The 26,564-nt window shown below is 38.0% G+C and overlaps 2 protein-coding genes across 6 annotated transcripts in view; one reads left to right on the top strand and one right to left on the bottom strand.

Annotated features, from left to right (window-relative positions):
- Nucleotides 1-251: 251 nt before the first annotated feature.
- Nucleotides 252-26,145, bottom strand: LOC124641164 (protein vav). Of its 2 annotated transcripts, none has more exons than XM_047179161.1 (16): nucleotides 25,784-26,145; nucleotides 20,894-21,069; nucleotides 20,402-20,461; nucleotides 20,144-20,327; nucleotides 10,450-10,620; nucleotides 9,369-9,584; nucleotides 8,662-8,781; nucleotides 8,112-8,228; nucleotides 7,633-7,809; nucleotides 5,854-6,071; nucleotides 5,276-5,393; nucleotides 4,820-4,962; nucleotides 4,174-4,311; nucleotides 3,540-3,689; nucleotides 2,927-3,095; nucleotides 252-2,556 (listed from the first exon to the last, which is right to left on the bottom strand). In XM_047179161.1, exons 1-16 carry the CDS (start codon nucleotides 26,000-26,002, stop codon nucleotides 2,482-2,484), a joined length of 2,451 nt encoding a protein of 816 aa, XP_047035117.1. In that variant the 5' UTR covers nucleotides 26,003-26,145; the 3' UTR covers nucleotides 252-2,481. The 2 variants fall into 2 exon arrangements, with proteins under 2 accessions (XP_047035117.1, XP_047035125.1); XM_047179169.1 differs by lacking the exon at nucleotides 20,144-20,327 and adding an exon at nucleotides 11,917-12,064.
- Nucleotides 26,146-26,414: 269 nt separating this feature from the next.
- The window catches only part of LOC124641453 (spectrin alpha chain), a 49,274-nt gene continuing 49,124 nt past the window's right edge, over nucleotides 26,415-26,564 (top strand). For all 4 annotated transcript variants that reach the window (XM_047179541.1, XM_047179534.1, XM_047179528.1 and 1 more), the window contains exon 1: nucleotides 26,415-26,540. The gene's annotated coding sequence lies outside the window, so the exon portion shown is untranslated. The remainder of the gene's footprint in view (nucleotides 26,541-26,564) is intronic.

Here is a 26,564-nt window from a genome sequence, read left to right as displayed (position 1 = left end):
AGCTCTTTGGGGCAACACTTTGGATGAAAATTCAATGCATATAGTGGTCCATTTAAAGTCGATTTTTAAATGACTCAAATGCAATTTCAACGTGGCTTGCAATGTTGTAGTTATGTATAGATGACAACACATGAAGCTACTATAATATGTCAAAGGTATTCAATAGATTTTCAACTTTATCTCTATATTATAAGGTCCAATGTTGACTGGGAAAATTATACAGATTGGAATACATAATGTGCTGGCGTCTGTACCTTAAAAATAATATTACGAGTATTTAATGGCCGTCAAATTGCAGAATTCAATCGTCAAATTGCAATAGACAGTGAAATTAATTTTAAAGAATATTTTTGTTACAACCGACCCCTATTTCAATCGAGCCCACATTGAAATGCACACGCTACCCAGCATGTCTACATATAACTACATTAAAGCATCGATACGCACCATCAAACTTAGCCGAGCGCCGACTGCAGAGAGCGAGGTCTTACTCCGAACTTTATACTCTGTGGCTAGCATCGACCAATAACATTGAAGAGAAATATAAGCGATTTTGTAAATTAAATAGTTTTCTTGATTAAGGTTGCCCGCCCATGATAGATAATATATCTAATCGGTGACCGATTTTTTGTAGGAAAAAATTAGAACACACTGATAGCAATAGTGCAACGTACAGGTACGTCCTACAAATAGTCTGACCTTGTAAAAACGTCCTACAAGAAATCGGCTCAAATATCTCTCCTACAAAAAGTTGGTCGTGGGCGGACAGCCTTATACAACTTTCCCTCGAAGATGTCGTTTGGTTAGAAAATCGCTTATTAACGTAACGATTACATTAGTCAGACCATGCTAGCCACTACAAACGATTTTACTGTAAAATGTAAACATCGTGTTTCTACAAATACATGTAAACTGGATGGCGCGACCGGTCGCGAGCAGTGTTTAGCACATCCAGATTTTTACTAACATACCTTTTATAGTTTTTATCTTATATTTATATAGACTGCTCGATGCGATCAGTCAATAGATGAACAACATTTATTTTCCATTGTTTTTTTATACTAACTCCATCAGTATATATTTTTATACACAATTACATTTATATATGCACATTTATTTATTTTTTATTTTATACATATTTATCTTAACATCGAAGTGAGATTGCTCCGTAAACCATTCGCACGACTAGACGTTTTGTCTCGAATAAAAGTTTATTTTATTTTATTGTAAAAATAATAATAATTCTATAATAATATTTTATTGTAATGCGAGAATGCGATGAAATATGAATGCGATGAGTATGATCGATGCTTTGAGTGGGACTTATCGATTTAATTGAGCAGTCAATTTGAAATAAATCGATTTTATTATGTACCAAAAGCTCGCACATAGCTCGAGTGTCTTATGTAGTACATTTATCGACGATTGCCTATCTCAGTGCATTCTCGCATTATAATATTAAATTGTCGTGTACCTACTTACATGTAAATAATATAATTCACAAAAGTGAATCCGTATTTTTAGTGGCTAAAATATCTTTAGAACTACGAATGCCAAATATACGCAGAATTACGCCACTTTCAATATATTTACTCGACATTAAAAATAAGCAACTGGTATATATTTTATTAATTTAGCTAATATATTCATCTGCGGAGCAAAATATAATATGATCTATTTTTAAAGAAATATTTTTTCCATTTACTATAATATTTTCTTTTAAATATATAGATGCACATATGTAAGGATACTCTTTTAATCATTTAATTATTGTATTCGTTATTTGTATTGAATATTATAGCTAGCATATCCGCAGTCGAGCCGTTTCCCCCCCTTTTTTGGTGGGTAAAAGGACCATCATAAACACACATGTTACACGCTCCTCATATTTACAGATTTCTAGACATATATATGCATTTTATACGTCACTATTTTAACAATCCCCGAAACTATCGGGAATTCATTGCTACCCATACAACCTTATACCTACAACTATCGAAATTGAACATCGATATGAAAATAGAACTGCGTCCGTCAACGTCACTCTGTACGTCAATATAACACTCATTATTCTATGAATAACTTGTTGCTTATTAGGTAAACAGTCACCATCTTCTGTTACACATAATCTAACATCTAGTCTTATCTCCTCTCGTACACGTAGAAGGAAAAACACTCTTATAGGTTAAGAATGTCATATAAGCCCACTGTGACCACATGGGACCAATTTTCTCGTCACTCTTAACTCTTATAACTTAAGAATGTCTTATAGCCCACTGCGGCGACATTTGACGAACTTTCTCGTCCCTTTTTGACCTCTACTTGAGTACGTTAGACCAATTTTCCTGTCCCTTTTTGACCTGTACTTGAGTACCTGAGTTCCTTGGTTCCCTACACGAGGTCGGCGGTGTCGTCATGGTCGGGGCTGGGCGGGCGGGGCGAGGAGAAGTGCAGCTCGCGCTCGGCGAGGCAGAGCTGACATCAGTCAAGCGCACCGATGCATTCTGGTTCCTCGCGTACGCATTCTTTTGGGAAGTAGCCTGAGCGGTTGTCACCCTGCAGAAATATTTTTTAAATTAATAAGTTTAATATAACATATGGTTCTTAAATAAAACAAAATATCCTACAATGCTATCCTAGTATCCTTTCTAAGAGAATTCAGCATAGAAACTTCTTTTCATTGAGTGACTATACTCCAAGAATCAATTTTTCCGGAAAATGATGATCAGAAAATAAATTAATAAATAAATAAAGAAAATACATTGTGCTGTGTTAAACGTTATTTCTTTTTATAAAATATTTTCTTGACCTAGATTTCAAACAATTATCTTCTGGTCGATACGTAGCACTGGGTCGGTATTTACAATAACCACATTTTCTAGTAAGTTGGAACTTTTTTTAGGTTTAAAAATACCGCCAGTGTTACCTTATCAAGCGTCCGTCCCTTCCACCAGCCCCTGCTGTCCCCTTCCTTGCTGAGCACGAGCACCTTGGCGCCGGGTCTGAGCGCCAGCTGCGAGCTCTCCAGCGGACGGAAGTCGTGGATCACTGTCGCCACTACCCGCCGGAATGGCCAGCGAAGGTTCGAGTTTAGGCTGGGGAAGAAAATGGTTGGTTTTTATAAGATAGGCAGGAAATGCAAACTCTGATAAGCAGTTCTTGTCAGGTTTTAGAAAAGGTCCAATGAATTACCGCGGTTAAATTCGACAGATTGTATAACAATTTCAATACTACGTCGCGAAATTATCACGTTCACTGATGGATTTATTTAGTCAGAACACGTTTGACACTTTTGTAGACTGAGACATTTTTGACGATTTAACATCTGTAATTAAAATTGTTGGTAATCATTTTCGCCGAAAGTTACTAATTTGCAAAGTAAATAAGGAGTTACCAATTAGTTAGCTGTCAAATCCAAGCCATTCATTAGGACACACGGATATCCATACAAGTATTAGTAAAGACATTCATACACATCTTTGTTAGGACATTCACACAAATTTTTGTAAGTACATTTTACATGTTAAGTTTATACATACCCCTCAAAGTTCTCCGAGAGGCTGGTCTTCTCGTAGTAGGTGATGAGCTCGACGACGCTGCGGAAGAAGCGCGACTCGGACAGGTAGTAGTGCTGCACCTGGTCGATGGGCTTGCGGCATACACGCATGTGCTTCACTGTGTTCTCCGTTCTGTGGAGTTATATACTCGATGGTAATAATGTTTACGAGAACGATGTATAGGGTGAGTGTTTATGACGTGCATAGGTATAATGAAATGTGGGAGTAGAAGTTTAATTTGAACGACGTAAAAAGTATCTATTGGAATTTTCTATGGGATTAAAGAATTTTATGGTCTCGTTTTTTTTTCTAAATCAGGCATCTAAGTGCCATAGAAAATACAATACATAAAAACATACACTAATACATATTTTATACAAATGAATAACTTAAAACTAATGCACACGAAGTGTCGGCGTCGTGTTACGCTGCGAGGTGTCGCATAGCCTGCCTCGGAACCTGCGATAGACGACACCCTTCGGCCAAAACTCTTCTTTGAGGAAGGTCTCGATGTACCTAATGAGTTGGAATTTGCACCATAAACGAATTGAAGTTCGTATTGTGGCCAGTCCGGCTCGGCATCTCGCTACGTGCCTACAGGATGTGCATGACATACTTGAGCGAGAGCGCGAGGTTGGTGTCGGTGGGCGCGTGGTGGTGCGCGGCGGCGGGCCGCACGCGCAGCAGGAACGTGCCGTCCACGCGCCGCTCTAGCCGCGCCGTCGCCGTCTCGCGACCCATTTCACCCACGTACCTGACGAAAATACCATACACGGTTATATACTGAACATAAGGAACTGACGATAGTACGCGTGAGCCATTAAGCTTGCCTTACAACAGATGACATAAGCAGACTAATAACACAGAGCCCGCGGGCGACTCGCGACAGTCGCTTTCATCGGAAGAGTACCTTTAGGATTCCGCATCACATCGCAGTTTTGTGTACTTGCGATGCGATTAAGTTCTACAAACTGTTTAGTAGGGTGGTACAAATTCGCAAGTTCCTGCGATGTAATGCGACGCCGCATCGCATTAGTTTTCTTTTGTAGTCCTAGACAGGTGTTTACTTAAAAATAAAGAAACTACTCAAAAGACACCCTTTTGTTTTCGTTATGCATCATCTAGTTACGAAATTAACCAACACAAAACAGTAACATGCAACCTGACAGCAGTTTTTTTGACAGAAACTTCCTTCATATTTACCCCACTGCTACTCCCAACTCACATGTACTCCCAAAACCACAAGACACAGGTCTACTCACCACATATAATAATGTAGTGCCTGGTCGGGCTGGTGCTGGTGGGGCGGCAGCGGCGGCGCGGGCGCCAGGCCGCCGCCGCAGCGTCCTGACAGCGCAATGCACTCCTTGTGGGCACAAGCATTGCATACCGTGCAGAGATAACCCTGTATGAAGACGAACATACTTGAAAAAAAAAAAAAACATGAATCTGAATTGAGAAACTTCTCCCCTTCTTGAGAAGTCGGTAAAAAATCCGCAAACTTCGTATTCTTGCGTTTATAGTTAGGGTACGTAGTGCAACGAACTGCATGTGCGAATTTTGATAGTAGCGAGAGCGGATTTGTCATCACGACAGCGAATTAAAGTGGCACTTACGGAGAGGTTGACCGAGCGAGGATAACATAAATATCGATCTACAAATGTGTGTGTGTGTAATACATGTCTCGCATAGTGCATCTTTTGTGAAACAATGCATACCTGAAATATTCTGCCTTTGAGGAACTTGGAGCAATGGTGACATGTGGCTGGCTTTTCGAATGTATGCAGCACAAACTTGTGATTCGTACTCCGACAGCCAGGAGGCTCCAGATTGTCACTATGGGAACACACGAAACATGTATACTTAGTTAAAAATATAAAATTGCGGGTTCGAGGACACCACCCGAGTTAAACGGTGCAAGAAAAGATCAACTTTATTTTTGCAGGTTTGCTATTGATACATGGCATCGATGCCGAAGTAAGAGATATGCTAATATGTCTTTAGGCTTTCAGAGAAACTTGGTGATCAATACACATGCCTTCTCTGTACAAAAAGGTGACCTAATTACTTAATATTTTCATAGACTTCAAATTCCAGTAAAAAAATCATGATCCACTATTCCAATACTCACAAGGCGATTAAAGATGCCATTTAATCGCCTTGACCCACTTCCTTTTAGCATCATCAGTCCTTGCATACAGCGTGAAGGTGGCGTCCTTGGTCCTCCTCGCGAGATAGAAGTGCGAGGTCCAATGCGCGTCGCCCGCAGCCCTCAAAGTTTACGAAAACTACTCACATGGCATCCTTGATGGCTTTGACCCACTTCCTCTTGGCATCATCAGTCCTTGCATACAGAGTGAAGGTAGCGTCCTTAGTCCTCCTCACGAGGTAGAAGTGCGAGGTCCATCGCGCGTCGCCTCTTAGGGCTCGACGTCCGCAGCCCTCCTCGACGCGGTACTCCGCGAGGCGGACCCCGACGCGGTACGAGTACTGGTTGTCCTGCGAGGAGAGGAGCTGTGACGCGTTATTAGGGGGTAGGTGGTTGGCATTATAGGGGGCAAAGAGTATATGGATTTATAGTGTAGAATAGTGGTCTGTCATAGGTATAGTAATAGATTGGTCTGATAAGATTGTGAAATGGTAAAAGTATCGATCGTTACCAGAATTCGATTAACGCAAATGAAAGTTGTTAGCGAGTCATCAATATGTGTACTTTTTAACAATAAATATTTTAGACTTTGGAAAAGTTCTCGATCCATAAGATTGTACACTATTATAAGTAAAATAATGAATTTTAACTTAAATACTACTCACCACACATTTAACAAATCAATATCCAATACTTTTATTTAATAATAAATAAATAAATAAACTTCTTCTTTATTCAGATAACTGAGATCCATACATTAGGTACACAAACAATACAATTAATATATTATAATAGTAAGCAGGGACTTAGTCCTCTGCACTAATTTCCACGTAAGCGGACAGTCGTGTCTACTGGCTATAGCACTCAAGATGCTGTGGCGACTTCCACGCAACCGACTGATGAAGGATGCGGTCTTTTTACGCCATATTGCTGCAAAGCCATCTGTGTGTGCATCAGCAAACATGGCTGATGCGCTACAGAAACGTGGAAGCCGCAACAGCGCCCTGAATGCGTTATTAAATTGGACCCGCAGAGCATTGTATGTTCTCTGAGTATAGTTAGCCCACAGAGCTCCCGTGTACAGTGAGGTACAGTACGCTTTGAATAATGTAATTTTAACTGCGTCTGTACAACGGGAGAATCTGCGCGCCAACATATTCGCCCGAACTGACAATGCTCTGCGTTCCCTCTCCATATCGACGTCATCTTTTAAATCGTCGGTGACCCAATGTCCAAGGTATTTAAATTGGCACACTCTTGTTAAGGCTTCACCATTAAGGTAAAGTGGTTGTACTGATGGACTTTTGGGACCCGATTTAAAAGCCATGTACACTGTCTTTTTTACATTATATGTAAGACCATGTGAAGTGACAAAAGACTCACAAACTGCGAGCAACTTCCGGAGAGCTCCGATTGAGGGGGCCAGCAGCACCATGTCGTCCGCGTAGCTGAAGTTGTTACAACAAACACCATCAATGTGGCAGCCGACATGCATGCCGCTGAGCTCCTCAACCAGGGCGTTTACGTACAGGTTGAAGAGTAAGGGTGAGCTCAAACCCCCCTGCCGCACCCCACACTCCAACCTGCTCGGATCCGAAAGTTCACCCGCCCACTTCACACGATTCTCCTGGTGGAGATACCAGTACCTAAGGACTGATGCCAACTCTGGCGGCACTCCCGTCCCGGCAAGCTTCTCCCACAACACGTCATACGCGACTAGATCGAATGCCTTACTCAGATCCAGGAAACAGGCATAGACGGGTGTTCGTCTATCCGTATAAATATTTAGAAAGAACATAGAATGTATAGCACAACACTGCCAGAAGTTTAAGCATAATATCGATAAACACGCTTCTCAAAACCCCAACTATTCAACCAAAAACACATTCAACCAAAAAAACATTTTCATCACAGAATGCAGTTTACCTTGACAGGTTTGCAGAGCAGCATGAGCTTGTCGAACACGAACACGTATCTTGATCTGAGCTTCTGATCCTCATGAGCTTTGACCTTCAGCTCTCCGTCCAGCAATAACCGGCCGTATGCCGCTAGGCCTGCGCCCCCCGCGCCTAGCGCGCCGCCCTCCCAGTCTATTATACTCTCCTGAGAAAATAGTTTTACAATTGATAAATCGACAAAATCACTTTCATGGAGTCCGTTTTTAACTTCTTGGAGTGAAGGCTTTCGACATTTTTCAATTTGTTTGACAGTTTACTATGCTGATTTGATATAACTTTTGATCTTATAAGGAATATTCACTTGTGGAAGGTAAGTGCCTATCCATGAAATTCTTTTTCAGATTGAGTATAAAATATGCCACTGATTAAAATTTTATAATCAAATTGATATGACAGTTAAAGTAAGAACTTTATGACACTTCGCCATTCTCCTATTTATGTAGTTACCTGTACTTTAGCGAGTAGCGCGAGCACCTCGCTGTCCCTCTTCACTTCGTTAATGTATTGAGCGACATCCACCATTGCCTCCTTCGCTCGCTCCAACCCACGGAACTCCTCATGATTCTATCATAGAATGTTTAAAAATAATTATTTTATCTTCCAATTCATCATTTTCAGCATTTAATAGTAGCACCTTTGTCAGTGACTTTGTAAATACAAAATTAACCCGAAAGTAGAAATATATGTCTGGCATGTTCGATTATTAAGAATAAATCGGGGGATAGAGAGTACAGTTTATGTTATTTTTTTTTATTTCAGATTTTCCTAGACTCCCGCGTCAATTACAAACTTCAATTTTTCGTTAATAGAACACAGCTTTACAGCTTATGCCATCCGGAAATGTACTGATATAGCTTTACAACAGTGAAATAATTTTTCAAATCGATTCAGCAGTTTGTACTAGAATCAATAAAAACTCACAACAAAATCTTAATAAACAATAACACAAGAAAACTGTTAAAAATTCTGAAGATATTCAAGTTTTTTGCAATCTTACCGGTTGCGTCTCATGCACGAGTTTGTCCAACAGCAGATGGTACTTGAGCACCCTCTGCATCGGCACCGACAGTATGTCGCGCAGCTGTATCCGCCCGTCGCTGTGTTCCTTCTGACATTTCTGTTGAGCGAAATTGTGCTTTATTGTGAGGGTGTTAGAGTTGGTTTTGTAAATCTGTACTGGAATGTAGTTATGGTCTTTTGAAATTTAGTGAAGAGCTTTCGAATTTGGGACAAGTTGTAAAAATATTGCATTGATTTCCGAGGATAAAGTTTCCTGTTTATTGTACAGAAGATGGAATACATTAAAGGTGATAATTTGAGTGAATTTGGTTTTTGATAAGTCGAATTTTCAATCAAACGGATTACTGTCTAGCGTATTTTGGACACACTTTAAATAAGTCCTGATCTACCTGATTCAGTTCATCAATAGATACAGCCAAGTATACTCACAGCTAATTGCTTATTGAACGTAGAATCTCTAGCATCTAAGGTCTTCAACGTGTCCTGAGCATTAGTGAGGTTGGAGCAATAATCCCCATACGAGTCGCTCCCGCCACGCGAGGAAAACGTCCAATACGGCCGACTACACTTGAAAGTTTGGTTACCCTATGGTTCCCGTACCAAACGGGCTGTATCACATCGCACTGCAGTTTTCTGTGGGAGCCCTTAGAACTAATAAAAGTAGATACAGCCAAGCATACTTACAGCTAACTGCTTATTAAACGTAGAATCTCTAGCATCTAAGGTCTTCAGCGTGTCCTGAGCATTAGTGAGGTTGGAGCAATAGTCCCCATACAGTAGGAGTCGCTCCCGCCACGCGAGGAACACGTCGGCGAGACGCGGCGCCCCGTTGCCGGGAACACACGCTTCGGTCGCTAGTTTTAGTTGCCGGAGGAGACCTGTGTGGGTCTCGTGGAGCTCCTGTAGGTACGAAAATATAGGTGAAGAAGATGGATGAGTGTGGAATAAGAAAATATGCTGAGAAGAAGCTATATTAAATTGGGATATGGGCAGGGGCATGATGATTGACGTTTTAGGCGAAGTTTTACAGTATGGTAAGGTAAGAGAAGCACAAAAAACCGGCATAGTAAATGGTCAAGTCTTGTTCTATTTTGGAGAGATGGAAGTGATCAGATCTCGTACAGAGAACCTTGGTTAAGTCCCGGCTGATAAATATTTTCTTTTTTGGAGGTAAGTTCCGTGTTCCGTCACTTGTAATGGACCCATAATCGAGTCCAAAAGATAAACAAGAACAAATTCTAGCATCACCTGTGATATCAAATGATTTCAAGTATAATTTGTGAGCCATTTGATAATTCGAATCTAATTTGTGGTTGAAATGAATTCCTAAGCATCGGTCTAAGATACCGGTTTCTGTTTAATCGCAGGTGATAGCAATTAACGTATTTATAGCTTTTAAAAAATGTATATTTATTTATTCGGACCTTAAGTAGACATGAAACCACTTTGTGCACCCGCATAAAAAGTAGCCTACAGCCAAAGACAAAAACGTTTATTGAAACTAGGCTAGTTTTTAGCACTTTTTCACCTCAGATTTACAAAAGAACAAAACCTCCAAAACGCCCCCCTTTCACCATTTCCTAGTGTTATGGCTAGGAAGAAGTGGTGAAGAACAAACTTCCCAGCAACACAGCTGTCAATTGCAATTTAACTATATGAACATGGTCGTAGCTTTTTTCAATAAATGGGCTATCTAACATGATATTTAAAATCCTTCCAGTAGTTCTTGAAATTAACGTGTTCAAACACGGTATAGATTCCTCACCTTAATACCAAAGAATATGACTTGCATGTCCTGAGGCTTGAGGTACGGCATCAGCGGCCTCAGGAAGTATTTGATAATTTTGCTCAGAACATCCACATAGTTGTTTTCCGTATCCACTAGCTCCCGTATAACGTAATCCCTCTTTTCTAAACTATGTGACGATGTTGCTAGCTGGAAATTTAAAAAACAATATTACTATTCGAAATTCAAACTTAATTTGAAACAGGACAAATTCAGATGGATTTGAAAAAAGTACAAAGTATTTTTTTTGTACTAAATGTCCTTCTGAATTTGTCCCGCAGTGTACAATCAAAGCGAAAGCATGAAACACCGTATCCCAACTAATACCATCTAATATGTACAATTTACATTTATTTCGTTTCTATAACGTTATGTTCCGTTAGGTTTATATCGACCAACTACTGAGGAAAATGCCAAATTGTGCGTCAACTGCAATATGACAAAAATATGGTTTGAATTATGAGACATGAAATAAATCTTAATTCCAGAGGGACGCATAAGGAAATAGCTCTATTTCTCTTTGCGTCCCACTTTTTCTCTGCAATCTAGATCAATACAACATATCCATAACAAAACAACAACACAAAGTACCCACAACCAACATAAAAGAACTCCCAAAAATACCTGTTCCGGAACATCCGTACGCGTTACTCTAAAGTTATTTATAACACTTACATTACGATATCCACTTATTTTTATCATCAGGAACGCAACGTTACAGAAACTGGGTGTTTATAAAAACAGTGATAGCTAAACTAATATGTGGTAGCGTAAATACATCGTGATCCGAGAAGCAGCAGTGCCATGCCATGCATAATTCAATCGGCGTACGGAACGATTTGCAAAACTTTTACTTGTCCGCTCGGAATCTAATACGTCCGTCATCCGTGAACGGTTTTTTGCTAGATATTGTACGATGATTACCGGTTTCGCGGCTGTATTTATAACTGTTCTATCTATTTAGTGTCAATGTGAAAACACGATTTGTTTTCGACTGAATTGCAACGAAATTTCTTTGGAAATATTTGTATTAGTTTACTTTAAGTTGTGCCTCTAACGGGGGGGGGGAGGGAGACATCGATCAATAAAATGTTACTACGTCATTCAGTATCAATGACCATCTTGTTAACAACGTTCATTCAGAACCGTGCAGTCCAATTAATTGAGAATCAATTACAAATTCCTTTGAAGAAGGACATCAGAGAGAACTATCTGACTATGTAATAAATAAATACATACGCCCTGTTAGATTCTGAGCCAATTTAGTGACCAACTATGGGTTTCGCCAATCCCTGACTATCCCCCTAAAATATGCCATGGCTTAAAATATTTCGTATTGATAAATAGAATGATAAAGGCAAGCACTGCCACTTCTCAACACCGAAAGCGAGCCAACAGACAAACGAAAAAAAAAAACAAAAACCAAAAAAAAGGGGGGATCCCTACTGTGTTGAAAGCGGGCGGCTGCACAGGCGGTAAGTCGCGCACACTGTTCTTGACGGCGCACAGGTCGTGGTAGATCTCCTCGTCGTGGATGCGCGCGCAGTAGCTCGCGTACTCACCCACGTCCGCCGCCGGAGCGCTCGCGCCGCCGCTGCGCGACCCACCATCGTTACGTCATGCATAAGCTTACTTCGCTTTTGGATTACTAGCTTAGGCCTTACAGTCAATGACGTGCCAAATAAATGCTTGTTAAGGCTCCGTGGGGTAAAGCTAATGAAACAAAAGCGAATCAAAAGGTTCATCTAGTGATGTTTTGCACGCTGATGTTTCAAAGACTTCAAAAAACATCAACGAGCATATGTTTCCATTTAAAAGTAAAAAAAAATATGAACAGAATTTCAAAACCCAAATTATGAAAACGAATGGTGAGTTCAGAAGCCATTCTATTTATTTTCATAATCCAAATTCTACTTATGTCAAAACTAAAATAAATAGCGTGTGAATTCCATTAAACTAAATACAATGGGACCAGCTAAACAACTAGATGACAAAAGAAACTAGCTACCGAAATACACTGAGATAACTTAAATAACAGGATACGCTAGCATAGTTTAACATCGTTCCATGATAACAATATGGGTTTCCAGTGATAATGGCACTTCCAGAGATGGTGCGTTTCAAACGGCTAGTAGGAGAAATAATTTTATCTAGTACTTTAGAGTTTCATCATTTGAAAGAAATTCCTTCAATTTACTTGTTTTTGAAATATGTGTGTAATTGCCCAAGAAGCAAAGTTAAATCAGCTATCATATCCTTTAGGAAATAAAGGTAAAATATTCACAGAACCTAGAGAACTGACCACGCCTAAATACAAATAGTTCACGTGTGTACTGTACTGATAAATTATAACACTACTAATAAGGAAAAAGTTTAAGAAAATATAATATGAAGCAAGGACTTTAAATTAACAGAATTTATGTTGATGCAACGGGGCCAAGGGCTTTTACATAAAGTACGAATTACGATAGAAGCCTACATTAATACATGTGAGCGCCGATCTTAACAGACGTCTCTTCACTCGTCTAGGTAAGCGTCAAAATGTTTTCATCTATAAGGTTTCCGCGGGAACCAAAGAGCAAGCATTAGTTATCTTTTAGTTAAATGGAAGAGGTGCAGTTAATTGATAACGAGCTTATTCGGCTTTCAGGTGCAAGAAACTGATCTGCTTAAACTATATCTACGCAAACAAAAGGGCAAGAACGTGATGTGAAAGGTCTTCAGGAACTTTCTCTGTGCGATCGTCTTAATGCAGTTTACAATCTGTTCCATTTTGTATGAAACAAAATCTGTACAATTACAAATCAGTACACACGTCAACTATTTAGCCCGTACGAAGCATATCTACACGTCGGAAGCTGGACAGCGATCACCTCTCACGTCATCATCACGCTTGGTAACAATCCTGGTCAAATAAAAACTTTACAAAAAAAAAAAATCGCATCGGAATCTTACATACACCTCTTTGGGAGAAAGTAAAATATTCGAATCGAAATATGTTTCGGGTGTATAATATTAAATCATAGTTACGTTTGAAAATGTAAATTCATAGAATAACTGTCATAGGAATACGGGATCAATTTCAATGCAGTTCTCGAAATAGAAATCCACTACCGACTGAATAAAGCTTTACCTAGAAATTGTCAATATCATACGATACAGATACAAAACTTAAAATTTCCTAGTATGCACATTATGGCATTTATTCATAAATACGTAGTTTGTAATAGGTGGCAAATGATTTATTTAAAGAGAGAAACCGAACATCCGAAATTGATGCGTAACTATAGTAAGCATGTACTTCGGTGATTGTTTACAAAAGAGTTACCGCGGCCTTGTTCCATAAAGAGCTTAGGAACATGATGGGTTTTAGTCAGTAAGAGTTGGATATTCCCTCACGCTGCTAACACACGGCAAGATCATTTTAATGAATTCTGATCAAAAAAATAAAAAAAGGCATTCTACAGTCGGCACCTATCCTCTAACAATATCAATCTCCTTGGTATCTCCAAACTCCCTTTCACAATCCTCCTATTTGTCCTTCCAACAATAGCTTCAATAATAATTTATTGGTTCCGAGTATTCCATGTACGCCACACGGTGGCACGTGTAAATAAGCAACTAGTTATGATAGAAGGCTGTTTATCTTCATTGTAAAGTAGACGTGTAAACACGACTATTTAGGAAGCTCGCCTGGTTGGCGGACAGCCGTCTTTTGTTTTCCTTACATCCGCAGCGACGCCGAGAAAAACAATGCACCTGAATACAGTAGACTTTTACGGAAAATTTTCAAGAAACTGGGCGTGTTTTTCTGCGCGATATTTTGTTTTATGATTGATTAGATTGGATAGTGTTGTATCTAAATAGGTTGTAGTCTAACGATATAGGCTTAGTGAGTCTCAAAGTAGACCACCAAATAATTGGGAAAATTGTCAGACCAAGTAAATATTGTGATTGATCTGGTCGACACTCCGTCCGTCTAGACCACATGAAAGTATTACAATAGCTTTATTGAATAAAGTATCACTATTGAAGATGTCAAACAAATTGATAGACCGAAACAACCAAGCAGTGTGTAAACAATTTTACTACGAATTGAAGAGTTTCTTTACTGGACGTACTCGGGCAAATCATTTCTCGAGAATTGCACACAATCTCAAGGACCATTACCCTGAAGCGATTAATAAAGAATCGCAATGGTATTGGCTTGCGTGCCAATCATGGCGTCCAATACTTGGCGGTCAGCGCAGCATATTAATAAGTGAGAAATGGACATAATTAGCCGTTCGGCTATAACCGGCCGTCTAACGGAAACACCGGCTTCGTTATATCTATTAGTGCAGTCATTGAAGCATTATTGCTACGATTTTTTTTACTGTGAACCGATTTGCATGAAATTTTGGAATTAGGTTCATCTTACCCTTAACTTCAAAAGTGAATATGATTTGAACTCCGCCACCCCCCCTGGGGGTGGTTGACACCCCTTCTTTGGGGTGAATATTTTTTTTGCAAAATAACCTCGGATATCGATAGAAGACCTAATTTTAAGCCAAAGTTGTCTTTAAAGTTTTAAAAAAAATCCAATACTTTTCAAGTTATTGGCAATTGAAAATTCGCAATTTTTTCACGTTTTTCATCGGTTTTTTGCAAATATCTCCAAAAATATAGGTTTTATCGAAAATTTATAAAGAACAAAATTGTAGCAGGTAAAACAACGAACAATTTGTTTTTTTATAAAAGGTCCTAAGTGCAATATTAAGCTAGATATTAAAGATCAAAGCCGTTTTTTATTTTGTCTGAAATTTAATCGTTGTGGTCAATGCCATGTAGCGGCGAGCAGATGCATTTTATGCATTCGAATACAAATGGGTTTTGTAGTGCTTGAAATAAGCTTTAAGATGAGTACTATTAAAAGTCTTTTGCACGTAAAATAAGTGAGCTGTATTGCAAATAAGGGGAGCATCTTATATTTTTTCTTTTAAATCAATGGGTTTCATAAGTGCCATTTCCACCAAAATTAAAATTAATCGTATTCCGCCTAGGATTAACTTTATTATGAAGAGTTTGATAGATAGTATCAGTTTGGCTGCTTCAGGACAGATATTTTTCAAAAAAGTCACGATTAACGAAAAGAACAAAATTTCAAATTAAAGAAAAACCCACTTGTTTTTCATAATATCTCAAAAATTACGACAGATACGTATAAAAGTGTACTGATAAAAAAATTAGGTATTTTTCTGACAAACAATTTGGTTTGTTTGTTTTTTCTGTCGAACAAAAATTGACGGAGATATGATTGTTTAAAGAGCGCGTGGCAGCGCAATCACAGCCTCTCTTAAGCACTTTAACCCTTCACCGTTTTAGAAAAAAGTTCTTTACTATATATTGCAATGATGGATGTTGTAGCTCTCTTAATTACTTTTACAGTGTTTTTTTATAAATTGTGATAGCATGAAAATTGAAGGAGTTACGGTCCAAAAACTTGTCATATTTTTTTCTACTTAGTAACTGAAAACTTCGGAGTGTCAATATTTGGAGCAATGTGAAAGTAGGCAGTATAATAAAGAGTCACAACTATTGTAATGTGTATATATGTCACCGGAAAATAATAAAACTGGTAAATTGATCAACTTACTAAAATAATAGATGGCATAAACTACGTCGATTAAATTTCAGACAAAATAAAAAACGGCTTTGATCTTTAATATCTAGCTTAATATTGCACTTAGGACCTTTTATAAAAAAACAAATTGTTCGTTGTTTTACCTGCTACAATTTTGTTCTTTATAAATTTTCGATAAAACCTATATTTTTGGAGATATTTGCAAAAAACCGATGAAAAACGTGAAAAATTGGGAATTTTCAATTGCCAATAACTTGAAAAGTATTGGATTTTTTTAAAAACTTTAAAGACAACTTTAGCTTAAAATTAGGTCTTCTATCGATATCCGAGATTATTTTGCAAAAAAAATATTCACCCCAAAGAAGGGGTGTCAACCGCCCCCAGGGGGGGTGGCGGAGTTCAAATCATATTCACTTTTGAAGTTAAGGGGAAGATGAACCTAATACCAAAATTTCATGCAAATCGGTTCACAGTAAAAAAATTCGGAGGTTAGACCGTATTTTTCGCTTCAATGACTGCACTATATATCTATGCCTAGTTTTTGTTGGACACTGAAATATAGTGATCCATTAGAAATACTTTAACTTAAGTATGTTGTAGCACAAAGGAAATTGAGCGTTAATAAGCGTGGGCAGTCTTAAGAAATTAGACACTATAAATAGAGAAGAAAATGTAAGAGCGGAATGCGTCCCAGGAGTATAATATGTAGTTAGTTACCTACTACTAAGCTATTTATGTTAAGAATGCATATCCATGTGTGGTCGCCATGAGAACTGCAACATACCGTATGACAACCTGCTCATCATAAACGGATAACGGTTAGATAAGTCGCAACACAGATAAAGCATGACTAAAACTTTCTGCGAAGTACCGAGCCTTATCTGTTGTTATCGAGTTCGCGCGAACGTGCGACTTGCGTCTTTGCTCTTCACCACTCAATTGACAAAATCACAAGAATTCCCATTGCGTCAGCGCACGGTTTTATTTTGAAATTTTGAATTGCTTCCGTTACGTTTGTCAATTCGCTTCGTATTATTCGCCGACTTTTAACTTTCTATCGCATTTCATTACGCGACAGCTAAATGATTTGAATGCTCAATTACCTGTAAAACCTTCATAAAATGTAGAATTTATTTGCTAATAGCTGCTTAAAGCAGTTTTATATGTGAGACACGTTAAGTATTAAAACTTGTAGTTAAGATTAGTGGCCTTTATTACTTTAATCTTTAATTAAACTTGCTATAAACTTTTGAATAAAATCTGAGTAAAGATTAAGACCTACGTACCAGCAAGACCTACAGAGGCTATCACATTTTCTGTTATCATAATTTTCCTGAATGAGCTAAATTAATAAAAATCTATTCTAAACGCGGACCAGCCCACGCGAAATCTGTAGTATAAATAGCACATTATATTGGAACAAAACGCCGGCTTTTTCAAACGGGCACAGATAACATAGGCCTATGTTACCGGCGGATGAATGTGGGATAAACTTGACGACAGATTCATAAGTTTAGTTTCCCAGTTAGTTACTGTTGCACCTAGTTAGATAACTAGTCGTGAGAGACTTTTATATCCCCGTGAAGTTGCTCTCTGAAACTTTTTTGATAGAGCAATAATCACTGATTTGTGAAGATGTTTGCTTTGGTAAGTTGCATAATGAAGAGAACTAAATCATAATTCATTTACAACACTTTCTAGATATTTAAGGCTTCAGATTGAAATCGCTGTAATTACTGAACAGATTTCTGAGAAGCTTCAACTTATCAAAAGTCTTCTTTTATCCCTAATGCTTTTAACGTGGGAAGAATGACCTACAAGCACACAAAAATAACTTAAAATAAATCACGATACACAAACATTTCCATTCAGGTTTCGGAAGCCTGTAAACACAATTTTGAGCGTTATTGGAAACTTGTAACTAGATCACGTTCACAATTTGCTCAATTGGATTGGTGACCTTTCATGTGGGAAGTATGGAAATAATGTATTTGGCCTACGGGCACTCTGCGTACACCGAAATACACTACGTATTCAATTATGTTACCATAATGACTCGTTAAGTCGTTACGCAACAATAATTGGATACTACGTTCTACATGTTCTGGGTTCTTGGTAATTTGTGGTTTATCGACGTACTATTTTGGTATGCTGGTTTTTTGGTTGGCTACTTAAATTAACCAACTTGAAGTTCTGGGGTTTCAAACACGTTTTTGTTAGTTGCCAAGGCAGATAGAAGTGTCCCCCTAGACGCAGCTCACGAAATATTCAACACCATTTAGAGGGACTCTGAATTACACCGAGCCATGCATTAGTGAGACATTTGAATGAGCAACACAGGCCACCAGACATGGTACTCAGCCTATATTACCGCGTTATGTTCCCCAAGTCACGTGGGATCGCATAAACACGTAATACGTGTAGGTGTCGAAACTACGTATTCCGCAAAAGGACTCTTGCAGATTCCACGTAATAACGCGATAAAGTAGAAAGTTAGACTTCCCACGCTTTAGAGTTTAATTAAATTAAAACTTTTCATCGCATTATGAGGATGCATGGTTACGGATACAAAGGGTAATCCATATTTGTTTTAAGCGAGCTTGTTGATTTAATAACTGGAGCAAGCAAATAATTGAGGGTGATATCCAAATCAAATATCGTTTAATTGAACTGTTGAATGCGGTTTCCGTTGGGAACGGTTTTTGCGGGATTTTGTATTGGATTTGCTAACTCTGGAAATGTGAAGGGTCATGTTGAAAGGTTAACAGTGAATACCGAGTGGCGAGACAACTGAGTACCGCTATCTAAGATGTCACCTCGTAAAGATTTCATAGAGCTGTATTTGTGGTACTTAGGCCGGCTACTATTTCATGAGACCTTATGACCTCTTAGCTCACTTGCCCTACTCCCGAATAATGTCTCGTCTGTTTACACTAAAACTTTATGTAAGCCACGTTAGTTCTCAAAACTGATGACACGATAGTACAACATTGTTCATTGCAAAATGTATGGGAAACAAACAGCGATGTTATATTAAGATAATTTCAAGAAATAAAGCAAAGAATGCGAGCGTTAACACGCGCGCAATTCCGGGGGAGAGAGCTAGTTGTCTCACTTCATTCTGCTGTAGTATTACCGCCTTTATTGAGTAGAAAATAAAGTTGATAATAACTGTTATGTGCAACAGATGGCTGGTCAATTATGCTTGCAATTGTTGGTTGCACAATGATCAGCAAGGCGTATTCATTGATGAGCATTCAAAATAGATAAGTAACAGTTGATGACGGCGACAGTTATGCAATGTAGTAACAGGATACTTCAGATTAATTGGACAAGCTGAGCTGCGGCGCCCGTTCGCACTGATACTGAAATATCGATCAATGAACCGTATCTTGATCTAGCACGGATGATATTGATGCTACTTTTGCTAGCATGTACATATAATATTTTTATGTTTAAAATAGGTTTCAGAAAATTCTTGAAATCAAGCCACGGCTAATGCCAAGTCAAAAAGTCTTTATGGGAAAATGTCGAAGTGGAAAGTAGCAAAAACGGTGTAACCATGGAACGCCTTCAAGCAACAGTTAATCCCTACTTTGACCCGGTTAGTATAAGATTTGTGGTCACGAGTATAACTGATTCAGAGGTCTCTCGACAGGACGCTAAGCCCCTCAAACTTTTAGTTATAAATATCAAATGGATTAACTTATTGATGATAACGGTGCGACCGGGGAACATGATTTGAATATTAATAGGTCCAATGAAAGTAAATCTTAGTATTAGAATGTACCAAGCGTGATGTTAACCGTCTAACCGAATGAATATTCGTCTTTTTGCGGCCAGATTTGGCTTCAAATTAACTAAGCCAGATAAACAAAACTTTGGATGGCCTAAAGCTGTCATCAGAAAGCCGCAAACATCTCAAAAATATTTTACTGCAAAGAGATATTAAAAGTGGCGTTCCAGCGTAAACTGCAGCCTATACACGTTGCAGCCAAATCTGACCACATCTAAACGAACATCCCACAAAATAGAGTCGAAAACAGCCACCTCTGGCGTTGCTGAGGTAAACTTGACGTAACAGAGGTCCTCATAAATCTCTTCGACTCGGTCCTCGCAGGTGGCGGAGGGTATCGTGAACTGCACCCACGGGACTTCGGCCGCGGCCGGGTGCCCGGGGCATTCCTCTATCACGCTGGAGTACGGGGGAGGCGCCAAGGTCACACTGGCGCTACTACAAGGGGTGTTAAATTACTTCGTACTTTGAAAGTTAGAACGGGAAGAGTTTGGAAGAAGTTTGGTACTTACACTGATTGCAGGTCTTTGTATATGTCCTCTTCGGATTGCGTTCTAAGTGCTGAGAATGGCCTGGAATAAAATTGTTGTCGTAAGGACACAAATTATCAAAATGCATGTTTCAATTTGTAGATATGCATATCTTCGCCAAAAACAATTAACATACAATTAGCATACACCTTTAAGGAGACATTCAATTAGGCTATGAATCATACTGACAAACTGCCTATTAGGTCTCGGGCGCGGTTGCTAGGCTGATTATGTATTAGTATTGCATTCTTATGGTGATATGATTAAGTTTTGGTGTAAAATCTGTTGCACCAACCTAGGATTATTCACCAGAGAGACTCATATTAGGTACAACTTGCGAAGATTTGTACTAAAGATACCTACCTACACTTAAGCTTAGCTTATCAGTGCATCGATAATAAATAAGAATACATAATTTTATCACCAATTACTCAATAATCTACTGCATTATCAACCTGCAATAAAATGACTCACTTGATATTTTTCGCCACCGCCTTAGGGCACTGGCTGAGTTTGGCCAGCGTGCACAGAACCCGGTGGAAGTTGGAGAGGTCGAACAGCATGGACGGGTCGAAGAGATCCGTCTCCCGAAGCTCGAAAACTTCGTGGCATGTTCGGAGGAACACCTTGATGTTTCTCATGCATAAGAACTGGGGACAAGAGGATGATGGTCATTTTCATTCATTAGGTTTTTCGCCCAAAAGAAACTGGACATATGTAGTTACGCTAGAGTGTCTACTTTAATACAAGGTGTTGATTTGTATTTGTGCCATATTTCAGGAGGAGGACATAAAATACGTAAATAATCGATTGGAATTACAGTAGACGGGAAATAGCTAATATGCACTGCTTTTTTTGTCATTGTAATGTCGTAGTATTTCAGAAGTAATCCAATTTTATGAATGAAATTTATGAATAATCGTTGCGTATGCTTTGTGTTTGCCTTTGTGTGAGGGCGCAGCACGGTTTTAAGGCCAGTAACACACGCGCCAAGTTTAAATACGGCTAGATGACTTTGACGGAATTACGAAAAAAAAAATAAAAAAAAAATTACGTACTAATGTTTTTGTTGATTTGGGTCGAGAATCATTAGCATAATTACGTCCTTGACTATGGCACGGATGCAAATCAACAGCTTGTATAATATAATATTTACTCAGACTCGCATGAATCTATGCTAGTGTTACGCTGGAGAGTTTGTTTGAATATTTGTTTGCTTAGCCCTCTCAGGAACTTCCGACCCAATTTGAAAAAAATATTTCAGTGTTGGATAGTCCATTTATCTGGGAAGACTATAAGCAAATTTTTATCCGGATGATCGGAGTATTTCCCTAGGTGAAATGAAAGTCATATACCAAGAGGTTTCATATATGTACAGTGTTAGATTACACATAATCATTATACAAGTTTAAATAGTGTGAGGTGGCATAATGACGGCACTTATAGCCATCTTACAACGCTGTTATTATATGTAATTTAATTCAGCGTTATTACATAGACAGTTATGTGCACATTTGTAATTTTCACGTAAACAGAATCTAGTTTCAAATTATGTAGAACTAGCTTCCGCCCGCGGCTTCACCCGCATAGAGTTCGGTTATATCGCGTTTCCAAGAGAATTCTTCAAAAGTCCGGGCTAAAAACCATCCTATGTTCTTTCTCAAGGTCAACTCTATCCCTGTACCAAATTTTATTAAAATCAGTTCAGCGGTTTAGACGTGAAAGCGTAAAAGACAGACAGACAGACAGAGTTACTTTCGCATTTATAATATTAGTAGGGATTTCTACTACTACTACTAAGTATAAGGAACTAGCCTTGGCCAGCTGTTTCACAATGTCCCATGGATGCTACTTCGCACACGCGGATAAAATGTAACCTATAACCTTCCTCGATAAGTAGACTATCTAGTCTTTACAAGGATTGGTGTGTGTGAAGCAAACAAACAAACTCATCAGCTTTATAACATGTATAGATTCGAATGTTCTTTAGGTGCCTACACAAGCAGTAGGTCTTTCATGTAAAATCAAATACAACAATTCAAGCAATATGTTGCAAAACGAGGAAATATAGTATTGTTACATTATCGCTCAATCAAATTGGTGAGACAATAAGCAGAATTATCATCATACTTCTTATACATTAGTACATTAATAAAGTATGTCGCGCGGTCATATGTAATTGCCTCCTACAGTGTATTGATAACAGTATCAACTAACAACCAGTGTTCTTATGAAAGTTGATAAGTACTGCCTAAATTAATTTTTGAATGCAAAGTCATTTTCATGCAATTAATGGATGAGTTGGAGACTACTGGGAAATTTAATTTGGTTTTCTTTGAAAAAATGTGAGTGTAAGGTTCATTTTAAAGATCTTACTTACAGGACATAGCATGGTTTTCATCATCACATGCTGAAAGCATTAGAACCAGCTAGCATTTAAAATTTTATTGTTCACAGGCCTCCTCTCACACAGAGAAGGATTGAGAGTTAAGCCATGCTTGCTAAATGCAGGTTGGTGATTTCAGAACTTACAGGTTTCCTCAAGATTTTATTGCATATTATTAAGATAAATATGTTGGAATGTACAAAAATGACAGTGGAGATAGACAGCATGTATTTTGCTGTACAACAATGGTTATTGAAAATTGAAAATAAAATCTGTGTCTTATGTTGTTGCGCATGCCTTATTTAACATGATTTCTTTCAAAACTGCTACAATTTATGTGATAGGATTTCAGTTTAAAACTGTCACATTAACACAGGCCAACTGATGACACAGACATGGCATTTTTACGACATTCCCCATAAACATAGGGTGACTAGTTTTATGGGCAGTTGACACAATATGGACTGTACAGCTATAAAACTGATATCCTCGTATAACAATAGGGAGTGGAATGCAGTGGTACCAACTCTACGTCTTTTTACGTAGATCTACGTACTTTAAACCTTTCTTGCGAACCTACGAACTTTAGTCCCAGAATCTACGTATTTTCTATCAAAATTGTTCAAATTTGCAAAATAGACTGAATGGGCATAATTACCTTTACTTTCGCAAAAAAAAAATAATAAACGTTCCGTTTCATACTAACGCACACCCCTCGCCTCGCCACTCAACACGTCGCGCCATTCATTTGAAACGGAGGAGCCATAAATTAAAAAAAATATGAAATGTGACGTGACCGTCAAAGTGTCAAAGTGAATCTTCATAACCTAAAAAAATATTATTTTTCAACTTCCCGCTCAATTTAATAAAAAAATAATAATTTAAATAAAGTGATGATACTGAAAGTAAACTTGTTTAAATTAACTACAGGTGGTATAAGTTTACCAGAATCTCATGGCAAATAAGCCAAACTTTATACACAAATATATTAAAATCCATTCATTATTTAACCTTATTTATTTCATACCCTATGTGCAAATATATAAATATCTATATAAATAAATGATTTTATATTTGCATATTTGCCATGAGATTCTGGTAGACCTATAATTCATAGATTTTTTGTTTGCTCACAGTAATTTATTTTTAAATTTATTGTTTGTCTGCTGTCTACTACTTTTAGGGTAATATAAATTGTCGTTTTATTTACTTTTACCTACCCTACTCTCTTAATTTCACTCAGAAAAAAAGTACGTAGATCTACGTATTTTCTATATGGCAATTTCACATTTCTACATAATTTTCTTTATCTTACCTACGCCTTTTTTAAAATCCGAGTTGGCAACACTGGTGGAATGGTTCAACAGTCTGTCTACAATGTTTCTAGGAATGGGGATAAAGTTATCACATAGTTAAGTTGTAGCATATTTGTGCTACATATTGCTAAACAGTTAAAACTTCTAAGGCCCTTTACTCACAATATGTATAGTTATTGGCATGGATATTGAGCCCTGCCCTTCATCTGCGCAGAAGCGATTTATCTGTTTATTGCCTTATGTGTACAGTGCGCAAAACGATGCCCACTCTTCCGTCGAGAGCTCAATATCCGTGCCGGTAACTATATAAACATCCATTTTTCTTAACTGTTAGCTTTGAAAATGTAAAGTGAAAAATCAGTTTTAAGAAAACTAATGTCTATGTTGTCTCTGTATTTGGGTCTAAGCAGGTATGGAAGTCTGATTAGGGATAAGCAATGAAAAGTAGTATTGTATATTATTTAGTAAGAAGAAGAATTTATAGGGAAACTCTAAGTATTGTTTTTAAATAGCTTTGCAGATGAACCTTTAAACAGTCACATTATACTTGTGTACAGCCAGCAATTTGTGTGTTTCAATAATGATTATTTATATGTAGTAGGCCTATTCTCTTAAGATATGGAGGAAAGCAAACATGACACCTGATTAGTATTTAATTATGTATTGGTTAAGCCAGTGTCATATTTCCTATTAAGTACCAATACTTTCCATTCAATCATTTGATTGATTGATCTGTAGAGATTTATTTATTTATATTTTTCAGTGATAAGTTTGTCAGTGTAGTTTCTTAGGCACAAATAAATCATTATTATTTGACTTTACTACTGAGGAAAATGTCTAAATAAGAATTCTGGTATAGAGAATAACATCTATACATATTGAGAAATCTACAAATAAACATGACCATGACCTGTATGGTTTATTTTTGTAACAGGAAATATGTGGTAACTTAATTATGTACCTTGTATGTATTTCATTTGTTCATTTTCCTTTCTATTTATACTTATACATGGAGAGGAAGTTAAAAATAATTAATGTTAAGATTTTAAAGTTGCCTTGCATTGGAGATATTTGTAGTAAGATCTCAAAGTGTAAAATAAAAATCTGTGTGTTTTTTAATTTACCTTTCTATTCTATATTATTTAAGATCATTGAACTGAGCATTACTACCTATTGAATAGTATTGAAATATAACTTGAAGTAAGTATACGTAGTTTATACTTTTATTTAATTCATGAATTGACAGGAGGCAGTAGTAAGCAGCGTCTGTTCATTCACAGTAAGTTTACGATGCAGATAACACCGGAACATATATTCATGTCTGTTGAATACACACGTATCAATAGCCGGGCTCATTCATGATTGCATGCATAATTAACTACACCAGCACATTATCACTTTAATGTTATTCTAAATACACATTTCAATATAAGGAAGTCCTACCGTACGGCCTATACGAAATAACAATTTTAAACAGACAAAATAGATCGCGTACCGCAAAAACACGAAATACGCAAATATGTGAACCTTGTATCGAATTTCAAAATCACGAATGTATGACCTAGGAATTAGTTCCACATAACATGCGTGCAGCTATTATGTGGCAAACTTAATAGTTTTATAGTAATTAGAATGAAGGTCGCGGCGGCGGGGCCCAGTTACCTGCGCCATCTGAGGCCGCTGGTTGACGTCCTTCATGTCGATGCAGCCCGGGTGCAGCACGTTGAGCAGGTTGCACAGCAGGACGCCATCCCGCAGGGTGTACGCCAGGTCATGGATTGAACTCGTTTCCCAGTTCGCCTTATGGTCGGGACGTAGCAAGCCACATCTCGTCAGCCAGGACGCGCACTCGCGCCACAGATCCTCGCCGCCAGCAGCCATGATTTACACAAACTTCTAAGTGCACATCGATAGTATCAGTACCGAGCACTGCTTTTTAATAATCAACAGGCCATCATTAAACGAGGGTTAATTGATAATTGACATACAAATTGATACAACAAACACAGGACGAACCAAGCCAGGACAAGATTCTTTGACAACTGCAGGATGGTGTTGCTAAGCTTAATAAATAACTGGCCTACAGATTACATCGCTTATTTTATCTGTCTGACGAGTTATATTTTCTACTAGTTAAATATTATTTAGATTTTCTTCTTTCTTGTACTCTTGAGTACAGCATTATTATGTTTAAGACGCAATCGACAAATAAATAAATAAAATCATATTTTGTTTTACTAATAAAATAATAAGAAATGAGGTCAATCAATTAACAGCTGAGCTGTCAGTTGAATTTTATTCTAGCAACATTGGTTGTAGGCGGAGTGACGCGACTGCACGTCGAACGAACGATTTTTCATGAAATTTCTTAGTAAAAGTGTTTGAAACGTGTAAAATCAGTGTTATTTTTAAGTCAAAGGTGAGTTTATTCATGCATATTATC

This window comes from Helicoverpa zea, chromosome 2 (genome assembly GCF_022581195.2).
Source record: "Helicoverpa zea isolate HzStark_Cry1AcR chromosome 2, ilHelZeax1.1, whole genome shotgun sequence".
In the NCBI taxonomy this organism is placed as follows: domain Eukaryota; kingdom Metazoa; phylum Arthropoda; class Insecta; order Lepidoptera; family Noctuidae; genus Helicoverpa; species Helicoverpa zea.
The sequence above is the reverse complement of the archived record's forward strand: the minus strand, read 5'-3'. Positions and strand labels throughout refer to the sequence as shown.

Excerpts from the sequence above, each read along its gene's own strand:
- LOC124641164 (XM_047179161.1), bottom strand. The coding sequence starts at position 26,002 with ATGGCTGCTGGCGGCGAGGATCTGTGGCGCGAGTGCGCGTCCTGGCTG. Across the intron at positions 9,585-10,449 it reads TCATATTCTTTGGTATTAAG|GAGCTCCACGAGACCCACAC; the intron begins GTGAGGAATCTA and ends TCGTACCTACAG. Across the intron at positions 8,782-9,368 it reads CGTTTAATAAGCAGTTAGCT|AAATGTCAGAAGGAACACAG; the intron begins GTAAGTATGCTT and ends TTCGCTCAACAG.